Here is a 21,698-nt window from a genome sequence, read left to right as displayed (position 1 = left end):
GCATTTAGCAAAGTGACCCGGAAGTCCATCAAACAAATTTGAACACTTCGGGCACCAGGCTAACTGAAAATCATGGTTGAATTTATTCATCAAATTGGTAATGATACTCCGAAATCCGAGGTCTGCCACATTACACAATGGTTTCTCTGATTCTTTTCAAATTTGAGTGAAGTCTGTGTCACTACAGGCCCAGGACTGTACAGCGCAGTGAACGCTTACGGCTAGCTCCCGGATCCATTCACTTTATTTGAATTGCGCGTTTGTTTGTGAGTTCTGCGTAATAGTACGTCTTGTCCGTATATTTGGGGTTTTTTTGGGGGTAAATTATGTGTGGTGCAGCCCCCCTGCACTTACTAATACAGTTGCTAATAATGTAATCTCGGAAATAAACATGGGCTATACCTGCTTCATTTGTGAATAAGAATTTAAATAAGAGTAAGGTAGCCTACCGGTAATCATAATAATAATAATAAAAAAACAACATAGGGTAGTAATACTACACCATGAATTATAAACGAACACTCAGCTAAAAACTGTTTTATTTTCAATATCTTTGATCTGTAGGCCTATTAGATTTATTATTTTTACTGTCATATCATATCGATAGTCGTACATCGCTGGGCATCTATAAAATATAAAACTACGTCCCCGCGTCACGTTACGATATGACCGGTTGCCCTCTTCATACAGTTTGTTCGGTAGGGAATTTTGAGCTTGACTCACTAGATAAACGTTCTAGTCATATACACTGAACAGTATCGAAGGGGTTCACCATACAGTTCCTTGGTAGTTCTTATTATTGTAGAGATTTTATCCAGTGCCAAAAAATATTCAACAAAATAATGATACATGGGAAACAACTCCGCTCAGAACCAACTCTATAAAATGGAGTTGTCTCCCCTGCGTTAATAATATCTACCGGAATTTGTTTATTATGCGCTATCGACAATGTCTCCCCATGTCATGTGTTGTCACGGAATGCTACGCCAGGTTACATCCACTTTCTAGATACACTATGAACTATTGAGTATAGTATCGTCTAATAGCTACTAACGTGGGAAAACCTACCATTTTAAACTCTTAATAAAACCGGAAGTCATACTTCAAGACCGAACTTTTTTATATTAATTGTTGGTATAGGTCAAGGTAATCTAATATGTATAGGCTAATGACCATTAAACTACAAAGTCACGTGATAGTAGTCTTTAACCATTGAAAAATCGGCTCCCCGAGAATTGTTGCCACCTGAACTAGCTTCAAAACAAGAAAAAAAGTCTGCGAAAATCAGAATCAAAATTGCGGCTGAATAACGATTTGAAGGGTTTTTTGTAAACTTCAATATGGCGGCAAAACGGCTGAAAATGTTATGGAACAAGGTCTCTGAAAATGAAAGATAATATCTGGGGCTAACATCACCATATGTCATTTTTAGTCTATTTTTAAGATGGAGAGAGCTTTTCATGTTCGAGAAAATCGGAAGGCCCCGGTAATTTCCAGAAGCTGTCAGAAAAAATCTTAAGCCTGGCGCACACTACGTAACAACTTAAGCGACGAGTTTGGCGACAAATATCGCCGCAACATAAGTAGTGAGCACGTGCTTCGTCATGTGACACCTCTAAATGCATTTTAATCGTCATCGCATTGAATACATGATGATCAGGCGTCGCCGTCTTAGTACAACGCCTGTCCAGTGTTGTGCGTTTATAGTATTCCAAGTAACAATCTCATATTGTGGGACTCTGGTATGTATAAAAAAAGAGGCTACGTGAGGATGTGTCCAGAAATATTCCAGAGTCTCCTAAATATGATTAATCCTCCCATTACAAGACAAACAACCAAGATGGGACAACCGATAAGCCCAGGAGAGTGATTGACTGTCACCCTCCCTTTTCTCGCTAAAATTGCTGAAAAAAAAGCCAATTCTAATTACCATCTATGAATCCTAGGACTATATTATTATTGAGTATATTGCTATACAAACGGAACAAACCACTGGGCATACCATGTATACGACAGCTCACACATTTAATAAGGGCCAGAATTGTAATTGAAAAACTTAATTTCAATTAGTTAATGAGGCCTAAATTACATTACCCGAGCCACTTATACATGCAACAGAAAAAATTCCGAGAAACCTCGTGTGTGGTTATGTCACATGAGAGGAATAACCAAACATGATTGGTTTAATAGGTGAATTTATTTCCTTGATTGTCGCTTAACTTGTCGCCGAGGTGAGCACATTACACGATTTATTGCCGATGATGCGACGGCTTTGGCCATCATATCAAACATGTCTGATATTGGCGACCATCGCCGCGATGTTCGCTGGCGAAGAAAAATCGCTAGCGACCGATTGCGCACACTAGTCGAGTTTTTGATTTTTCATCGTCGGCGATCGAAATCGGCAATGTCGTCGCGTAGTGTGCGCCAGGCTTTTTAAATACGCCACTTTGAAGGCATCGACGTGTTCCTTATTCCTACCAAGTAATGAAGGAGATACACTATCTTGAATGTCAAAAACTGCTTAGAAATACATTATGGAAGATTAGATAGAGAGCTGGCAGTTCTCACTATAATAGTTTAAAAAGTAGATAATGTAAAGGGAATATACTGAAATTTATTTGTATGAATTTCTAGGTCCCAAATATTAGCGATTTAGCTCCTTTAAATTACATTAATGCCTTGACTAAATTCGATGATGTGCATTAGCAATTAACTGAGAAAGACTTTAGGAAACAATAACTAAGTAGCGTTAAGCAATTTGATTGACCAAGGCCCTGGAAGACAGTAACTCTGCTTGTAATTAAGGTAGAGTGTTCAGAATCGTTGTATTCGATACGTAGCATTGTCCACTAATGCTAAGCAATTTGGTCGGTGTTTTGTGACACGATAACTTTGATTCTAATTGAGGTCGACCATGAGCATTTTCTGCTTAGGCTAAGTACTGATAAACAGTTTGATTGCTAGATGGTTTACAATAAGATAAATGTACAATTAAAGGGGCATTAAAAAATATTAGATAATCTTTATAATACGTAAACACACATTATCCAGACCATAATCAACTCTCGATGTCATCGCTAGCTGGCGATATTTACTGGATTAGGATCCGATTTGCTACCCAACTTTCATTCATGATTTAATCATGAAATATATAATCGAGAATATGTGTTTTTACCGTACTGACTATAGTAATGATGATCGAGGCTAGGCCTAAAATTCAATCGCTAAATTCTCGGTTCAGAGTGGATCAATTTGACTGAACCTTTCAGCAAATTCCGTTTTAATTATCTATTTTTTTAACTATTATAGTGAGAACTGCCAGCTCTTTATCTAATCTCACATAATGTATCTTTAAGAAAAGATAATAAAGACAGAATATGCTGAAAATTTCTTAACCAAGATATCAGCCATTCAATTTTAGGCTAGCCTCGGTCGTCATTACTACCATTGGTACGATAATAAACGAAGTCTAGATTATCAATTTTTACGTGAAATCATCCATCACAAAACGTATTCAAATCCACTAATTATCACAGGCCAACGATGGTATCGAGAGTTGATTATTGTCTAGATAAGTTAATTAATGTCTAATTAATAATTTAGATAACATTTATTAGATATCTATATGTTTTGGGATTAAGGCGCGGAACATGGGCCCTACTGTCGGCTTATTATTATTACTATTGATTCCATGACAAGATATATTATTACATTTTAAAAAAATATATATATTGCAGACGGAGCACATGTTAACAAGAATGACCAAATTATGCCAGGGAAGAACAGATATCAGTATTTGTGTTCATTATCATGGCGGAGAACAGTGTCAAGTCGAATACTGGTTAAAAAGAAGGTGCACTAGCCTTCCATTGTCATGGAAGAAACAATCAGGAGGGACGTTAGGAGACCGCATCATTAACGCAGCTGAATATAACTTTGGAAATGGAGATGAATGTGTAGTTTTAATCGGTAAGTTAATTCAATGCAAGCATGTTAACCAGGATTGTCAATTGATGCGGGAAAAGAAAATGTATCAGTATCCGTGTTTATTATCATTAGACGTGGGGGTCGCCTGATATAAAATTTGATATGATATTGTTTTAAAAGAATGTCATGGCGTTGTTATTAAACCCAGACTTTTCTTTATTTATACATAATACCCCACTTTACTAGCGCTTGTGATGATGAGATGTGCATATGGCTTCTCTCTGTTGTTCGTGGCCATTTTACAAAGTTAGCCTATTAAATCATATTGCCGGTTTATAAAAGTGGTACCAGTGTATTTCTCATGAATCAGAGAATCTTACGAAATAGTGTTATGATACGTTATATTTTAACTTTCAAGAATTTGACAATTCTATATTATTTCAACTAATTATCAATGGCAAATCAAGCATGAAACGTACGGAGGGTCCGGGCCGGTTGTCAACATTTGCTTAAAATTTCCATTGCCCATACGTAACCGGGAGTTTTTTTTTTAAATGTGGTTGATTATCCAGTAAGTAAGAGTTGCGCCCCTTCCCAAAATAAATCCCAAAATTCATCCATTATTAAAGGCGCGTAACTGAAACTGTCATCTATAGACTGTTAAAACAAATTCAGACCGGAGCCGGATACACTGGCCAAAACAGGCAATGCGCATGTCAACAGTCAGAGTTATCTCCCTCTATAAAATCCACGCCTTATATCAATGACATCAATGAAAATAGTTCTCACACTTTTTTTTTTTTTAAACAAAATCAATCGGTAATTTATCTAATACTCATACAGTTGAAATCTAAATAAAATCAATTTTGAAAAACCAAATTACTTAACGTTTTTTGCATCATGATTCTTGCACTCATTGAAAATGTGATTAACTGTCAAAGGGACATGACATTGTTAACATTTTGGTTGAGGCTCTCGCTTTAAAATGTAAATGTGTGTTAAAAAAAGTATGCCTTATGCGAGAGCGACACAAAACAACTTCATCCCTCCTGTTTGGCCAACCTCCTTAGAGAAGCTTGATGTGGCGAAGCTTATTTATGCCTGCAAGATCCCAAGACCGTTGCCAGCGGCCAGGGCCGGTGTTAGCAATTCTGGATTTGGTGGGGGGGGGGGGTACCACACTAGGACTTTAAGCGAGGGGCCTAGGCTTCCTGAATTATGGTCTGTGATTGCACGAAAAATCGCGTTTGTACCTCGTGGTCCATCTAGAGGTCACAATTATTATCGGATTTAAAAATAAACCATTCGAATGTATCACCGTTACAAAGTGAAAATCGGACAAAAACTGTCGGGCAAAATGACCGCCCCCCGTACGCAAATATTGTAAACATCTCGTATATCAAGGTTGTGGACCTTCTAGAGGTCACAATTTTGATGAAACTTGAAATACACGTTTCTAGCCCAAAGATCTTGGTTCCTGTTGATAATCGCGCATATCTGAACGTAACTTCCTGGATTAAAATGGGTTTGTCCGTCCGTCCGTCCGTCACACTTTTTGAGACACAGTAACTCTCTTTCTAATCAAGCTAGAATGTTCAAACCTGGTGTAGATGTTTATTAGGTCAATGCCTTGATGGAGTTCGAAGATGAGCAGGGTAAGCAGAGATCAGCAATTTGATTGGTTGATGCTTTGGGACACGATAACTTTAGTTCTAATTAAGTGAGAGTGATGAAACTTGGTGCATAGTTTCATTACATCAATACCTTGACTAAGCAGAGCGATAAGCAATTGATTGGCCGATACTTTCGAACACAATAACTCTCATTATAATTGAGCTAGAATGTCCAAACTTAGTGTAGGTGTCAAATGGTCAATGTCTATATGGTCAATGTCTTAATGGAGTTAGAAGATGAGCATTTTCTGTTAAGGGTAAGCAGAGATAAGCAATTTGATTGGTTGGTGCTTTGGTACACGATAACTTTAGTTCTAATTAAGTGAGAGTGATGAAACTTAATAATGATAATGAGAACTTTCTGCTCAGGGTAAGCAGAGGGATAAGCAATTTGATTGGTGGAGACTTTGGAACACAATAACTCTCATTTTAATAGAGCTAGAATGTTCACACTTGGCGTAGGTGTTTATTTGGCCAATGCCTTGATGGAATTTGAAGATGAGGATTTCTGCTTAGGGCAGTGGTTCTCAACCTTTTTTTGCCAACGGCACACCTTGGAACACTTGAAAAATTGGCGGCACACCTGGCTAAATATACATAAAAGATATTTGAAATTTTCAAAATAAAAACATGGCAAGTCATAGACGGCATACAACCGTAGACAGAGACTAGTCATAGACACAAAGCATGACTCAAACTAAGTAAAGAAAAAACGCAGCTATGAACTTATTTGATTGTAGTGTTTTGTATTTCATCAGTCAAATAGCTGGCTTCTTTAGTGAGAAATTTTCTTAGTGTGCCGTTCAAAATTTCGCGGCACACTTAGGAAGATCTCGCGGCAAACCTGTGTGCCCCGGCACACTGGTTGAGAATCACTGGCTTAGGGTAAGCAGAGATAAGCAATTTGATTGGTTGATGCTTTGAGACACGATGACTTTAGTTCTATTAAGTGAGAGTGAGGACACTTGGTATAGAGTTTTATTACATCAATACCTTGACTAAGTTCGATAATGAATATTTTCTGCTGAGGGTAAGCAGAGCGACAAACAATTTGATTGGCCGAGACTTTGGAAAAGAATAAATCTACTTCTAATTGAGGCAGAATGTTCAAACTTGTTGTAGATGTTTATTAGGTGAATGTCTTGATGAACATTGTCTGTTTAGGGCAAGCAGAGATAACCAATCTGATTGGTTGATGCTTTGGGGCACGATAACTTTGGTTATAATGAAGCGAGAGCGATGAAACCGGTATATAGTTTCATTACACCAATATCTTGACTAAGTTCGATTCATTATATCATTACCTTGACTAAGTTCGATGGTGAGAATTTTCTGCTTAGGCTAAGGAGCGATAAATAATTTAATTTAGAGGTCAAGACATAACAACTCTGATTTCAATTGAGCTAGAATGTTTAAACTTGATGTAGATGTTCATTAGGTGAATGCCTTGACTGAGTTCAATGATTAACATTTCGAGCTAAAGCTAAGCAGAGCTAATCAATTTCATTGGTCGATGCTTTGGGACAAGATAACTTTGATTCTATCTGATAGAGAGTGATGAACTTAGTGTATGGTTGATATTCAGTTTGATTGCTTGATACGTTTGAAAAAAATAAATGTGCTATTAATTAATATGTGTCATTTATGTATTTTGGGATTTCGGCGGGGGTCATCAGCCTCACTGTTGGCTTGTTTAGCTTGTGATTTTTATACGCCCACATGGAAATGTGGGCGTATATTGCCGCCGTCCGTCCGTCGTCCACAATTTCTTGTGAACACTCTACAGACTACATTTATTATCTGATTGTTTTGAAATTGATATATGTTGTTTTCATTAGTGAAATGAAGAAGCCTATGTAATTTCAATAACTTCCGTTAATTTCTTCTGGAGTTATGGCCCTTGTTTCACTTCGTTGCACTTTGTGAACGCTATAACGGCTAAAGTTATCGACCGATCTGTATGAAATTTATATGCACCAATTAAATTAGTGAAACGAAGAATCCTATTGAATTTCAGCAATTTCCGTTAATTACATCTAGAGTTATGGCCCTTGTTTCAATTTGTTCAATCTTGTGAACGCTCTAATGACAACAGTTATCATCCGATCTGTTTGAAATTGGTATGCCTCATTTAAATTAGTGAAACGAAGAATCCTATTGAATTTCAGCAATTTCCGTTAATTAGGCCGTGAGTTATGTTTTACTTTGTTGAACCTTGTGAACGTTCGAACGACAAAAGTTATCATCCAATCTGTATGATATTAGTAAAACGAAAAAACCTGTCGAATTTCAACAATTTCTGTAGATTACTTCCAGAGTTACGGTCCTTGTTTTAGTTTTTAGAACCTTGTGAACTCTCAAACGACAGTTTTCCATTGCCTTTGTCGCCAGTTCTGGTGTTGTTGGGCAAACTGTAGACGTTCACATCGATGGCGAGGGGAGAGGATCGGCCCACGGTAAGGTCTACGGCACTGGATGATCTCTCTGTTGAGACGTCGGCGCACAGTATCGGTACTGATGGGTCTTTCGTGTGTTCCCACTGTCTGACGCGCTGTCTCAGATTCCCGTGTGAAGGGATTCTGCACGTGCTGTCGCACAACATGGTGGTCTTGTCGCCTTGTGGTAACCCTTGGACTACCAGTTCCGGGGCGATCATCCGTGCTGTTGGTGGCCCAAAAGCGTTGCTGAAGCCTGTGCAGCATGAGTTACATAAAAATCATAGAGAACACATTACCATCTCAGAAGTCAGGTTGCGTTTTTGAGAACATTTACTGGGTTCAATTCTGTGTTTGGGAAGGAGCCTTTTTGCCCAGGTAAAGTTGGAGATGTCGTCACAAATATACAATAAAAACATTTGGCAAGTTTTATGCAATGCGTCTATTCAGAATAACATACCAACCTGACGTTTCTTTTGTTGCTTAATATTTTACAAAGTTTTTATTGTCCTTTGAAAATATTGAGCCATTCAGATATGATCGTCGAAATTGTCCCAAGACCCAAGTTTTTCAAACTAAATACAAATATTCTTGTAGAGCATGGATACCCTAAAAAACTTACCAAAAAACATATTGTCAAAAAATACCATCAGCATCGGGGGTTAAGATGGCATCTTACATGATATTATGGACATGTTGATTTAAATATAATTATTTACATATGAAGGACTAATAAAATCAAGATAAAAAACATAAAAAAAGTGTCACATTAAAGAAAAAAAATTCGCTGTCGTCAGAAAAGGGGGTAGGTCAGATTTGGAACCTGTACATAACAGCAAATAAATAAATAATCTTTATTACATCGACTATTTATAAAATAATTAAATTATTCTAAAATAATGAATCTTTATTGAAGCAGATTCTGGTAATTTTTTGACCCGATTTGTAATCATGGACGAGACCTTTTTCCAAAAATGAAAAAGTAACTAGCCGGTCGTCATTGTGAATGACCTTTTATTACGGTGACATCCAGGCCTTGCAACATCGTTGGCAAAAGTGTGTACACCTCGAAGGCAACTATATGGAAACCATGGACTTCACAGATAGGCTTAGAACTTTTCAGCCAGCCCGGGTGGTCTTCTATAAAGAAAAAACAAACAACAAACGTATTAAAACAAACACAACTATAAATTTATTAAAGCAACACTTTATTATCTTAAAAACATATTGGTCCGACTGGTCTTCTACCTTAAACCGAGTGGTCTTCTGTTGGTCCGAGAGGTCTGGTTACCCATTGTTAAAATGGTCACAATGCTCAGAAACTTGGTTGTACGTTCATGTAAATTGTCATTCGTTTGGGATATATTTGGCATACATTGTATTCGTTAACAATTCGTAGCGTACAGCAGAGGTTCGCTGGGTTCTTGAGAAATCCTTTAATATGTTCAAGATTTTAAGCATTGGCAACGTAGTGACAAATAAGCTGTGACGTAGAGCATTCGCTGTACCAAATGTTCGCACATTGGGTGTAGTTGGCTTCTTCGTCCGGTGTTCATCACGACCAACCCAACTTTCACCAGATTTCCATCTAACGTGCACGACGCTAGACTAGCGATATAGTAACGTATGTGCACAGCTACCATTTTTCAATCACACCTTTATCATTCCTTCTCAGCTGGTCATCAGAGATGGAGTCAGTGTCAACCTGAAAATGAACCATACAGCTTGCCATCGCCCAGTACATTCGAAGAAGAAGAATATGGTGAGATGTTGCATATCAATGCTGACTAGAGCATGCATCAGGATTTGATGAGAGCTCGGCTTGTGTGACCAAGTTATCGTCGAGCTCCGTCGTGAGGACTCCACATCCTTCATATGATGAGATCCTTGAAAGAGTTCGCCATAGAATCGCTGGGCAGTACACCTAGTTTTGGGAGTCTTTGTCAACTTTTCCCCGGTAACAAGCATTCGGACATGAAATATGAATGGAGGGTCTTCCGCGACACAGCATGTTGTTTTCGTGAGATATGTCTAGCCATAATAAGAAACACGTCGCCTGTAGATGTTCTCCAAATATTGGTTCCACCTACTACGCCTACAAATGCTTCTGGGATGTATTGGGGGTGACGGAAGACACCTGACTTTCCTCTCTGATACTCTGGTATAGGGAACGGTGGCCTGACACGCAGTCAGATGTATCGGTACCATGGGGGTAATGAATGGGTTGCAGATTTGGGTGACTCTGGAGTCCGCCGCCTGTCTGTCCGGACAGGGGTGTGTGTTCCACGTTGAGGTGATGCAGGTTTGGCTTGGTTGGATGCGTCTTGGCCGGTTGCATCTTCCCCTTCTTGCCATCAGGATTTTGAGGAGGCATGCTTGAACTGGAACTCTAGCGGGACTAGTATGGAGATGCTGACTTTCTCATGGGCTGTCTTGGTGAAGTGTGACGACGGGGATTTGGAGAGCATATGCATGGTTTAGCGCGCTTAGTCTACGTTGGGTATTTGTTGAAGATTCGTTACGTACACTAAGCCGTCGTTGGATAGGTGCTATGCAGGCGCGCTGTCATTCGTTACTAGTGAGAAGGGGCCGTTTGTTGCGTTCGATATTGAGGGGAATCCTGTGCGGCAAGATTCTAGTACAATACGTAAGGGTTAGGGGTGGTTCCTTACTCGCTTAGCTGTTTCGTTCTCAATTATCCTAAAAGTTAATTAGTATATAAATCAGCTGAGTTTGTTCAACATGCGTGTTTTTTTCCAGAGTGAATATGTATAGGTATCAATAAAAAGAAGTATTGGATATAGAATAAAATATTAATAAAATGAATAGTAAGTTAATTAGATGACTATTTCTATACGCGTTATTCTAAACTTTTACATGTACATATATTGTCACATGAAATATTTAAAGAAATGAAATTATAAAACGAGAACTATGAAATGTGTACATAAAACTGAATATAAGGTATCTTAGTTATTCTTACCTAAAAGTAAATTAGTCTCTAAATCAGATGAGTTTGTTCAACATGTATGTTTATTACCCAACACATCTTGTTAATCAAGCCATCAGAGAAGTTACCAACGACAAAGACAAAAATCCTAAACCTGCTAAACTGGCTACGAGTGGTATAAGGGTATCCATCCCCTTTATTGATTCAAGATCACACCAAATTAGAAGATTACTTCAACAAGCAGGAATCGAGGTCTGCTTCTCTAGTGGGAAAACAATCCAAAGCATCGTGGCAGCAAATGGCAAAAAAGGACAGACCAACCCACCACCACCTAAGGGTTGCATTTACCAAATAACCTGCTCCTGCAACAAAATATACATAGGAGAGACCAAACGACCATTGGATAAGAGAATAAAAGAGCACCAATCCCTGGCAGCATACAATCAATCGGCAGTAGCAGAACATCTAAGTAATAATAGACGACACCGTGTAAATTGAGACTCGACACGGACGCTAGCCGTGAACCAGCACCAGAAAAAACCAGGAAAATTCTTGAAGCGATTCACATCAGAAGAAACCAGCCAGAACTCAACCGGGATACTGGAATTTACCTACCTCACGCGTATGACTCATTGATCTTGAACTTTTAAATAATTCGTTCTGAGTATGGATGTTTGTTACTAATGTGATTATAGGCCTTCAACGATAGGACATGTTCAAGTGTGATAGTGTTTTTAAACAGGAAAACTCTCGACGGAGCGTCACTTTAATTAATAGGACATTAGGTTCGACTACATGGCTTTGTGTTTAGTATGTGTTCTATTATTCATGATACTCAAGAAACATTGTCGCTCATCTTGGAAGACCTTATTATTAAGTATTACACTTATCTTAATCAGTACAGTTGTAGTTTGTGTCTTTTATTTATTCCGTTACTAGTATATATGTTAAATTGTCTCAAATTTTTTACTATTATTATTATAATATGGGTTGTTACATGCTAACGGTTTTAATCCTCATATAGGAGCTGTAGATTAATGAGAACAATGATATATCAACATTACGATTTCTTATTTAGAGTTCATATTTATCTTTTATATTTTTTTGTTCTTACTCCGTATTTGTAAAGAAGATTAAGGGTTTATCAGTATCAACGGTTGTTTTAGTTTAATTGTATATTTCCCTCCCTTTAAGGGTTTCTTATAGATTAATATTAATAATAGTTCATAGGTATTAGGTTTAACTTTGAATGGCTTCTGATTTAACTCTTAATTAGTTTATCGTTATCCACTTGTATATTGTATATAAGGGTTTCTTATTGATTAATAATAGTTTTCATAGGTATGAGGTTTAACTTTAATGGCTTCTGATTTAAACTCTTAATTAGTTTATTGTTATCCACTTGTACATAACCTTCTGTAACATGTTTGATTGTATCATTGCTTGATAACGGTGAGAGTATCCTCATTGAACGTTGCAGTTAATAAACCTAGTGAATGTTATCCATAAAGTTGTCATTTTATTATGTATGTTTATTTCTAGAGTGAATATATATGCTGCACGCTGCTTGAGTTTATATACATGTTGGTAACCAGGTCTGATTTAGAGCGTCCTAAGATTAACTCATTAAACAATTAGCACAATAGATTTAAATATAAGAATACAGTTTGAATGAACTTAAGTTATATATCTCTAGACGTTTTGGTAATTAAAACAATTAGATTAATTTACAACTAGTCTATCAAGATTAAGGGTTGATTAACGTCTATAAGAAATGTATAATAATAATAAAATATATGTATATACGAAATGAAATGAAATGAAATGAAATGGGGTTTAACGTCCTACTGTTTTGCTCCGAACTGGGCTAATGAAGACGGGCATACGCCATACAGTGTGCTATGAGGGAAATTTTGCCCGGACAGCGGCACTACGGCCTACTCTTATATCGAATTCCAACTGTCGAGTGATCTTTTACGTGCACGCCAATGTGTACACGGGACCTCGGTTTTTCGTCTCATCCGAATGACTAGACAGCTGTCCTTGTCAGGCCCTCCGTCCTGCATCACTGACAAGGGGAAACCACGCCGGAAAATCTGGATGAACTTTCTCGGCCAATGCAGGGATCGAACACCCGACCTCCAGGCTAGCGAGCCAGCGCCTTACCCACTTAGCCACCGTGATCCCCGTATATACGAAATGAACATGTGTAGTAACAATAAAATATATATAAAACTTTAAACATGCATTATGCAAGAGCTAAATCTGCCTATTTCAGGTCTTTCTTTAGGCCTGAAATGTTATCTAAATTATTAATTAGACATTAATTAACCTATCCAGGCCATAATCAACTCTAGATGGCTGCGCTAGCCTGCGATCTTTAGTGGATTGTAAGCCGATTTACTGCATAACTTTCCTTCTCTATTAAACGATTAAATGGATAATCGAGACTATGCTTATGGGAATTTCAGTCGCTTAGTTCTCGGTTCATAGTGGATCAATTTGAATGAAATTTTTACCAAATTGCCTTCTACCTTATCTAGTTTTTAACTATTATAGTGAGAACTGCCAACTCGTTACCGAATTTCCCATAATGTATCTTTAAGTACATTTATTTCACAATTAATGTTTGTTTGTACATGTAGAGTTATACTTTACTCTATCACAATATGGGCACTAGTTATATGCCCAGCATACATCTTCATTCGTTGGGCCTTAGCCTTATACGTAAGAAATCCACTAAGAATCAGATTCCGGCAGAAGATTTCAGAGAAAAATATAGCACTGTAGTCATGGGTTAGCTCTATTCGCTATGTGACAGGGGTTTAAGAAACAGATTTTGGACCAGAATTTGAGCGTATCTGAACGTTCCGAATTTCGAGAAAAAAAATCAATACACTAGGCATAAGCTAGCTCCATTCGCTACTTTGTGACAAAGGTTTATCAGGGGCGCACAAACATATTGTCCCAGGTTGGAGAGGGGGAGGGGGTGCGTCATAAAAAATCAGCCCACTCAGCATTAGAAAATCAATTATTACCCCCAGTTAGGTCGAAAAGTAGTTAGTAAGTATAGCATTATGTAACTGTTAAATGGCTCAGTTGAATATTGATTTGTAATTTTGGTTTGATTGAATACGTAAGAAACTCCGGCAAACCGGCCTATTTTCCCGAACACAACGGCCCATTCGCCCCCCACCCCCCCTGTTGTGCGCCCTGGGGTTTATGTGAGAGAAAATGCACTCGTTTTAAATGTACACAAATGCGCTGCGTCTCTTCCATCTACCTCCCCCGTCTGAAGGTTATACGTGCAAAAGTAGGTTTCGACTTGAATATTTCGGCTCCAGGGAGCTTTCACTTCTTCCAAATTCATCTATTTGTGTTCATTCTGACCACGTCACTTTGTATTGGAGTGAAGGACAGGCTAAACATCTCGAGAGCTCGGTCCGGTGACGAAACAGTCGTCTTGGGGAATTCTGTCCAAGCCGTATCTTCCTCAGTTGATAAATCAGCCGCCGCCATGAATTCCACGGGCCTGGTAGCGCCGTCGTCTCTTCTACTATATCTCTCAAATATCGAGATTGGCACTTATTCGTCCTCTTGGCCGACAGCTGGCCTCGAGACGGTAACTTTGACGCACTCCTATCACTCCCATGGACGAGAGTATCGACGGTGAGGCGAAAAAGACGGCGACAAATATCGACAATTAAAAAGGAAAAGGGCAGTTTTATTGAATGTACAGGTATTCTCGTGCATGGTTTCTAAATTGGCTTGCGCCGAAATCTGTGCGATGTGTGTCTTCGTATATTAATTATGTTCATTTAGTTACGCAATCCTTTATCCGCAGTAGCCATAGTGTAGTATTTATATCCTATGTTTTTCTCCCCTGGTTACCTCACTCTTATTTTGATTATCTAAACCGTTATTTACGAATGTAGCACTGAAAGTCCATGGTTTAACGTCCCACTGTTCGAGCATACTTGATAAAACATAAAAATGCAGATTGTTATTCAGAAAAAAAATATTTGTACTTAAAATAGCTCTGAATAATCTAATTATTAAAAGTATTATAGGGTAAAGCCCTCTTAAATAAATATGTCTTTAGTTTAGTTTTAAAAGTAGCAATAGCAATGTATACCTTTAATAAGGTATACAGCCCAGGGTAATTTAAAGATGCAGTGATCTCTAGTATATTATACGAGTATCATAATACGTTAGAGTTGTGACTATATTATCAACTATATAACCACTCTACCACATATGTATTATATTTGATTTACGGTTTTTAGAAGCAAGGTTTTGTTATCGATAGTGACACAATGTCGTAATAAAGTTGCTATATGGGACTGTAAGAGGATACCTGACAATTCGATAAAGTACTTGAATGTCATTAGATAAAAGAACACGAGAAAAATAGAAATAGTCCGTACATTCCCTTGTTTATATTCATTCTATACCTTATAAAAACATGGTAATGCACGGACTTTTTCTGTTTTTCTTTCGTGTCCTCTTATCTAGTGGCAGTCAATTCTTTTTATGAATTGTCAAATATCCTCTCACAGTCTCACACAACAACTTTTGGTCTTCGAAGGAATTATTAGTGAGCAGAAATTCGGCCGTGTATCTTTTATCACTCGTCACATCAGTCAATTATTGAATTGTCATGTATCCTCTTACAGTCCCACATAGCAACTTTTGGTCTTGGAAGGAATTATTAGTGAGCAGAAATTCGGCCGTGTATCTGTTATCACTCGTCACATCAGTCAGTTATATAGAGGGATTACTCGTGATTTCCTTTGGCGTTCGTCACTTCCGATTCAGGAAACCTGTATTACTCAGCTATCGTAGCAATGATCTCTGTGTTAAAATTATATTTGGAATGTGTTTAATGACTGGCACCAATATTGTCCTTTAAGTAGCTAACATGTTATACTATAGGTGTTCGAGACTAGTTTCTACATAGGTTATTAATTTCTCCTTTTAATGCTGGCAACCTATGTTTTATATTTCAGGTAGCGATATTCCTGGTATTGATAAGAATATCGTATCTGACGTTATTAATACCTTGTCATCGGGCACATCTCATGTTGTGATTGGCCGAACTTATGACGGTGGATATTATTTGATCGGTTTGTCAAGACAATGTAGGCCTTTATTAGGTTAGTTATAAATTGGTTTATTTTTGACAAAACGGAAAGTGTTTTACGGGTGAACAGAAAAAAATCTTCTCAGATTACCCATATCTCGGTTATTACTCAAACAATCTTCATCTGGTTTTCATTTCTGGATTTTTTGAACGAATTCTTTACAGGCTTTGTCTGATTGCCTGTTTGATTATCCCTGTGTTAAGTCTACGTACGCTACAGCCCGCGATAGTGTTACCTGGCACAATTTATTGGCGAAAGCCGTCAGATATCAATAGAGGTCTAACGATATACACGTACCCACGAATACTGACTGGTTAACAATATTTAATATGAACCAGTTTTTAGCTGTAAACGAATGAGTATGGTGCTCCCTATGACGCCCGTGCCGTTTATATCGCAGAAGTAATCATATTATTTTTTAGTTCCCTATTATTACCTCACTTTTTTTTAAACTATCTAAACCTAAATTCACAAATGTAGCAAATACATACCATGTTTTCTTGGGAGATTACCTTATTATTCTATGTATGTACGTACACGTAGACTTTTTTGTAGATTATTTATTTTTGATAACGACTATTGGAATCTTGAAATGTGAAATGTTTTTTTAAACTGTCTAAACCTAAATTCACAAATGTAGCAAATACAAACCATGTTTTCTTGAGAGATTACCTTATTATTCTATGTGTGTACGTACACGTAGACTTTTTGTAGATTGTTTATTCTTGATAACGACTATTGGAATCTTGAAATGTGAAATGTTTATTCTTGATAACGACTATTGGAATCTTGAAATGTGAAATGATGAATTGACGCGGCGAGACGTATTTTGCCGAAACATGCCAGTTCTGCTAGCGGTTCTAATATTTCTTCTGATATTAATCAGACGGATCAGCCAAAACTGTGCATCCTGGCAATACAGATTTACTAGGCCTGATGGTAACTATAGGATTTTTGTCTGGTTTTCATTTCTTGATTCTTTGGGCAAATCACATATGGGCCCTCGTTAACTCAATTCTGCATACTCCTAGGTAGTTTCTGCAATAGAAATGCGGACCGCGGTTAATGGTCGGTCTAGACGTATATTATCACCACAAAAAGGTCCCAGTTCGAGATCCGTGTCCAAAAGGGTCAAATTGGCCAAAATTCAAAATGGCCACTGATTTTGGTCCAATTACCAGACTACGATCGAGTGTGGTATTAAAATATAGGTTTTCGGGTTAGCTGCATCCATTTCCATACAAGTTGTGGTGATTAGCGAGGGAACATTTGAATTCGAGCGCTACTGTACTTTCGTACACCTGCGGATGCTCGGGTTAATTATGGCCGCACACCAAAGTTCAGACGAATTTTACACACCCACGAAAGTCAGAACTATTCTGCCGCCATCTTGTTTACTATTTAGACTCGAATTTCAAGACACCATGAACACCAGTAAGCTTCCTCCTTACTACTGGTCAATAAACGTTATCGGCAAATTATTGTAATCAGCAAATGGACTGTTCACCATGTACAAAATACATGATGAACAGTGGTCAGTGGTAACAGGTGTCCGGAAGAGTAAGCCTACCCTGTCTATGGCGCCACACCCACCATAGCTGCATCTAAACCATTAGACGAAATCTCGGTAAAATAGCGTAATCAGCAAAAGAAGATCTGTGTGGTAGTGACCACCTTGATTGATAATAATGATCCTTCTACCGTGGAAAGATCTCAGATGTGGAAGTTGCATAAGGCTGACTGGGCTCATTTTGAGATGGGCTCATTTTGAGTCTTTGTGTCTCTTCTCTTTTGATGCAAAGGAGTTGGAAGATGCCTATGGCCTTATTCTCATCAATTCTTCAAGATGTAGCTGAGCAGGCGATTCCGGAAACCATGATGGAACCAAAACGTTTCAATAAACCATGGTATAATGACAATTGCAAATCTGCTCTAAAAGAGCGTGGTCATATTTTGAGACGACTTAAGAACCATCCTTTTATAGAGAATATTGCAGCCTACCAAATGATCTGGGCGAAGGCCCGTAGAACCATGCGTCAAGCAAAGGGGTTTAATGGCAAGGTTATGTCTCAAGGATCAATTCCCGTACCACACCCAAGTCGGTATTGGATCGGATTCGTAGGATTATAGGTAAAAGTAATGCAATTAGGAAATTAAGGAAAGAGAAAAATAAGGTGCTCAAAAAAGAACATGATTGGCAAAATTCTCGACCAATCAGAAATGAATATATTAATCTTACGATGAAATAGAAGAAGAAATAAATAATAATACAAATTTAGATAGCAAAGACTGGTGGTGTCTTGTCAATTCTCATGTGAAAGGGCAACTTGTAAAAAATGATGAATTACCATTTATCTGGAAATTAATGACACAACCGCATGTGCGGCTGTCTTAAATTGTGATCTTGAAATGTTAAACAATTGGGCTGGTTAACCCACTGAAAACTGAATCATCTGCACTGACTACTAAACGAGATCCACTATTACCTACACTAAATTTAGACGGTATTCCTATCAAAGAAGTTTATCAAAACCAGCATTTGGGATTGACTTTTCAGAAAAACTGTAGATGGGACAAACACGTTAAAATTATTACGACTAAAACGAATAAAATTATTAATTGTCTTAGATCTTTAAAATACCGCCTTAATAGAAATACTTTAAAAACGATATATATATCTTTTATTCTTCCATATTTTGACTATTGTGACGTTATATTGGATGGATGCACAGACGAACTAAAAATTAAATTAGAACGCTTTCAACTATATGCACTCAGAACTTTATGCGGAGCTGTAAAGTGTACCAGTCATGGGTTATTATATTAAGAGATGGGATTTATCTCTCTGTAAGCGAGGCGAAGGCGTCATAAACTCATCTTAATGCACAAAATTATTAACCATCTAACTCCTCAATACCATTACAATTTAATTCAATTTTCAGTTAGCGTGCGCGTTGTATCATAAGGTATGTCATTGAGTCAGCTGGCGTGGTTTCGATTCCCCGGTTGTATATGACAAGGAGTAGGGTCGCCTGTCCAAACTCCCACTGCTAAAGACCCCTACGCTTAAGCGAATTATTGAAATAAAATTGAACCATATGTTAGTCCCGAAATGACCTAGTTTGTGTCGAGTGGACGTTGACGGCACTGATATACAACTGTTAAAATTTTGAAATCTATCCTTTCACTTTTCCGCAACCAATGCAGAGAATTTAGTACTCGAGATATACGAGGACGTTTTGGTGACTTGGAAACTAATCTGACTGCAGCATTTTGTATTACGTAGTTTTTGTATTGATTCACACGAAATGCCAGTAAGATGACTGTTACAGTAATCCAATTTTTATAATATAAATGATCGTACAAGGGTTGCTGTAGATTATGTAGTTAACATATGATATATGCTGCTGATGTTCCTAAGATTGTAGTAGCATATCTTGGTAAAATGTATCACATGACTGGACACCAAGATTTCACTTTGTCGGTGAACGCAATTTTCACTTCACCAACTTAACGTGATCTACATCTTTGAAATCCGTGATGATGGACCGATGTGTGTGGCCTCCGTCTTGCCATCGTTCAGTTTTAGTTTATTGCATAACATCCAGGAATTTACGTCAGCAATGCATGTTGAATGTTGTACAGATTTGATAGTGTTATAGTACAGGCAAACTCTCTATTAGCTGGGTTTCATCAGCATATAGATGATTTGATAGTTGAAAACCATTTATAATCTGACCAAAATGACTAGTATACATGGTCAATAGAATTGAGTCCAATACGGGTCCTTGCGGAATACCACAGTTCAAGAGTTTACATTTCGTAGCCTCTTTTAATGGATGGACTGGTATTTAGAGATTTGATGGGAGGTCTGCTATTATAAGTAAAGGCAACTATTTTCGGAGAGTCACGCACCAAGCTCTTCGGACGATTAGTTAAAGGACGATATTGGTGTCAGTCATTATCACATATGTGATAGAACTCGTTAAACACGTTCCAAATATAATTTGAGCACAGAAATCATTGCTACGATAGATGCGTAATGAAGTTTTCAACAAACGGAAGTGACGAACGCTAAAGGAAAACACGAATTATCCCTCTATATAACTGACTGAAGTGAAAAATGATAACAGTTTCACGGGCGAATTTCTGCTCACTAATAATTTCTCCGAAGACCAAAAGTTGTTATGTGAGACTGTGAGAGGATATCTGACAATTCAAAAAAGTAATTGAATGTCACTAGATAAAAGAACACAACAAAAATATGGGCCAAAAAAAGTCCAATGATTGTCTGATAATTACTTAAGGTCAAAGTCGGGAAAACTTCATCCCCAGTCAAATTTTGTAAAAAATTTAAACCCGATATATTTTTAATCGATGCTACTGCGAAAATCTTATTAGGTTAAATTTAATCTTAAAGAATTATAAGTGAGCAGAAATTCGCCCGTGTATCTGTGTGTGAAATAGCTTTATTTAACGTCCGCTTCCACCGAAGTGATATCGCAAACAATTACATGTTATATATACATAGTGAAATATTTACAATGTGATTAGTGGAAAAAAAGAATAGTTAGGTTTTTGTATATATACATCTATATGTACAAAAGACAATAGATAACAGGACGAGACGTGAAATAACAGGTGCAATCGAATCCTGGACCAACAGGTACGAGGGCCACTCAGGCTAAACTATCCTTCACAACTCCCTCGGAAGAATCGTCTGCTCCTAAGGGAGACAAATCCAATGAATATAACGAACTAATGACCGCGCTCTAAAGAATTGAGCGTAACATGAATGATCAATTTCGAGACATACGCAATGAGATAACTGTTTTAAAAGAATAGCTTGGTAAATATGATCATATTGCTAGTGAGGTTGACGACTTGAAGGATGCCACAAAATCACTATCTGATAAATTGCAAAAATATGAAACCCGTATAAAGATAAACAATCTGATTTTTCTCAATATTAAAGAAAATAAACCCGAGAACTTTGTTGAAACAGAAACTGCCGTTCTCTCTTATTTATGTGTTAGTCTTGATCTAGATGCAAATGATTATGTCACGTTTCCAATTGAAAGAGCTGTTCGACTAGGAAAAAAAATAGAAACAAATAACATACCAATCTGCGTCCAGTTCGGTAGATTTAAACAAAGATGTGCAGCATTAAATGCATTGAGGCAATCAAGAACAAACAAACCGGAAATATTCAAGAAAAGTATTGACAAATATACTGTGTTCGTGAAAGAGGACTTTAATATTGAAGTGCGAAAAATCCGGTCAAAACTACTATAGAACTAGTAGGGGAGAAAGACACACTTATAATTGGAAACAATTCATAATATGATCTAGATAAAGATAGTATTACTGCACTAGGAAAAAGCCCACTGCTAGACTGGATGAGCAACGAATAGGGGTTTGACCAACTCCCAGCTGCATGTGATGAACTAAATAAAAGTGCTGACTGTTTTTCTATGTCAAGCATTAATATTCTGTCGTGGAACATTAATGGCTTAAAGTCCCACATTAATGATGAATTGATTTGCTATTTATATAGGTATGATGT

General features: G+C 37.6%; 1 protein-coding gene across 5 annotated transcripts in view; it reads left to right on the top strand.

Annotated features, from left to right (window-relative positions):
- The window catches only part of LOC126828369 (uncharacterized), a 135,696-nt gene that overhangs the window by 15,626 nt on the left and 98,372 nt on the right, over positions 1–21,698 (top strand). For 4 of the 5 annotated variants that reach the window (XR_007683005.2, XM_050558138.2, XM_050558140.2 and 1 more), the window contains exons 2-3: positions 3,741–3,972; positions 15,998–16,144. Coding sequence is in view for 4 of the 5 variants with exons in the window: in XM_050558138.2 (XP_050414095.1) it covers positions 3,741–3,972; positions 15,998–16,144 (379 nt within the window). In the remaining variant the exon portion in view is untranslated. The remainder of the gene's footprint in view (positions 1–3,740; positions 3,973–15,997; positions 16,145–21,698) is intronic. The other variant, XM_050558139.2, reaches the window with a different exon arrangement.

This window comes from Patella vulgata, chromosome 7, assembly GCF_932274485.2.
Source record: "Patella vulgata chromosome 7, xgPatVulg1.2, whole genome shotgun sequence".
In the NCBI taxonomy this organism is placed as follows: Eukaryota; Metazoa; Mollusca; class Gastropoda; family Patellidae; genus Patella; species Patella vulgata.
This window is presented reverse-complemented; position numbering and strand designations above follow the sequence as displayed.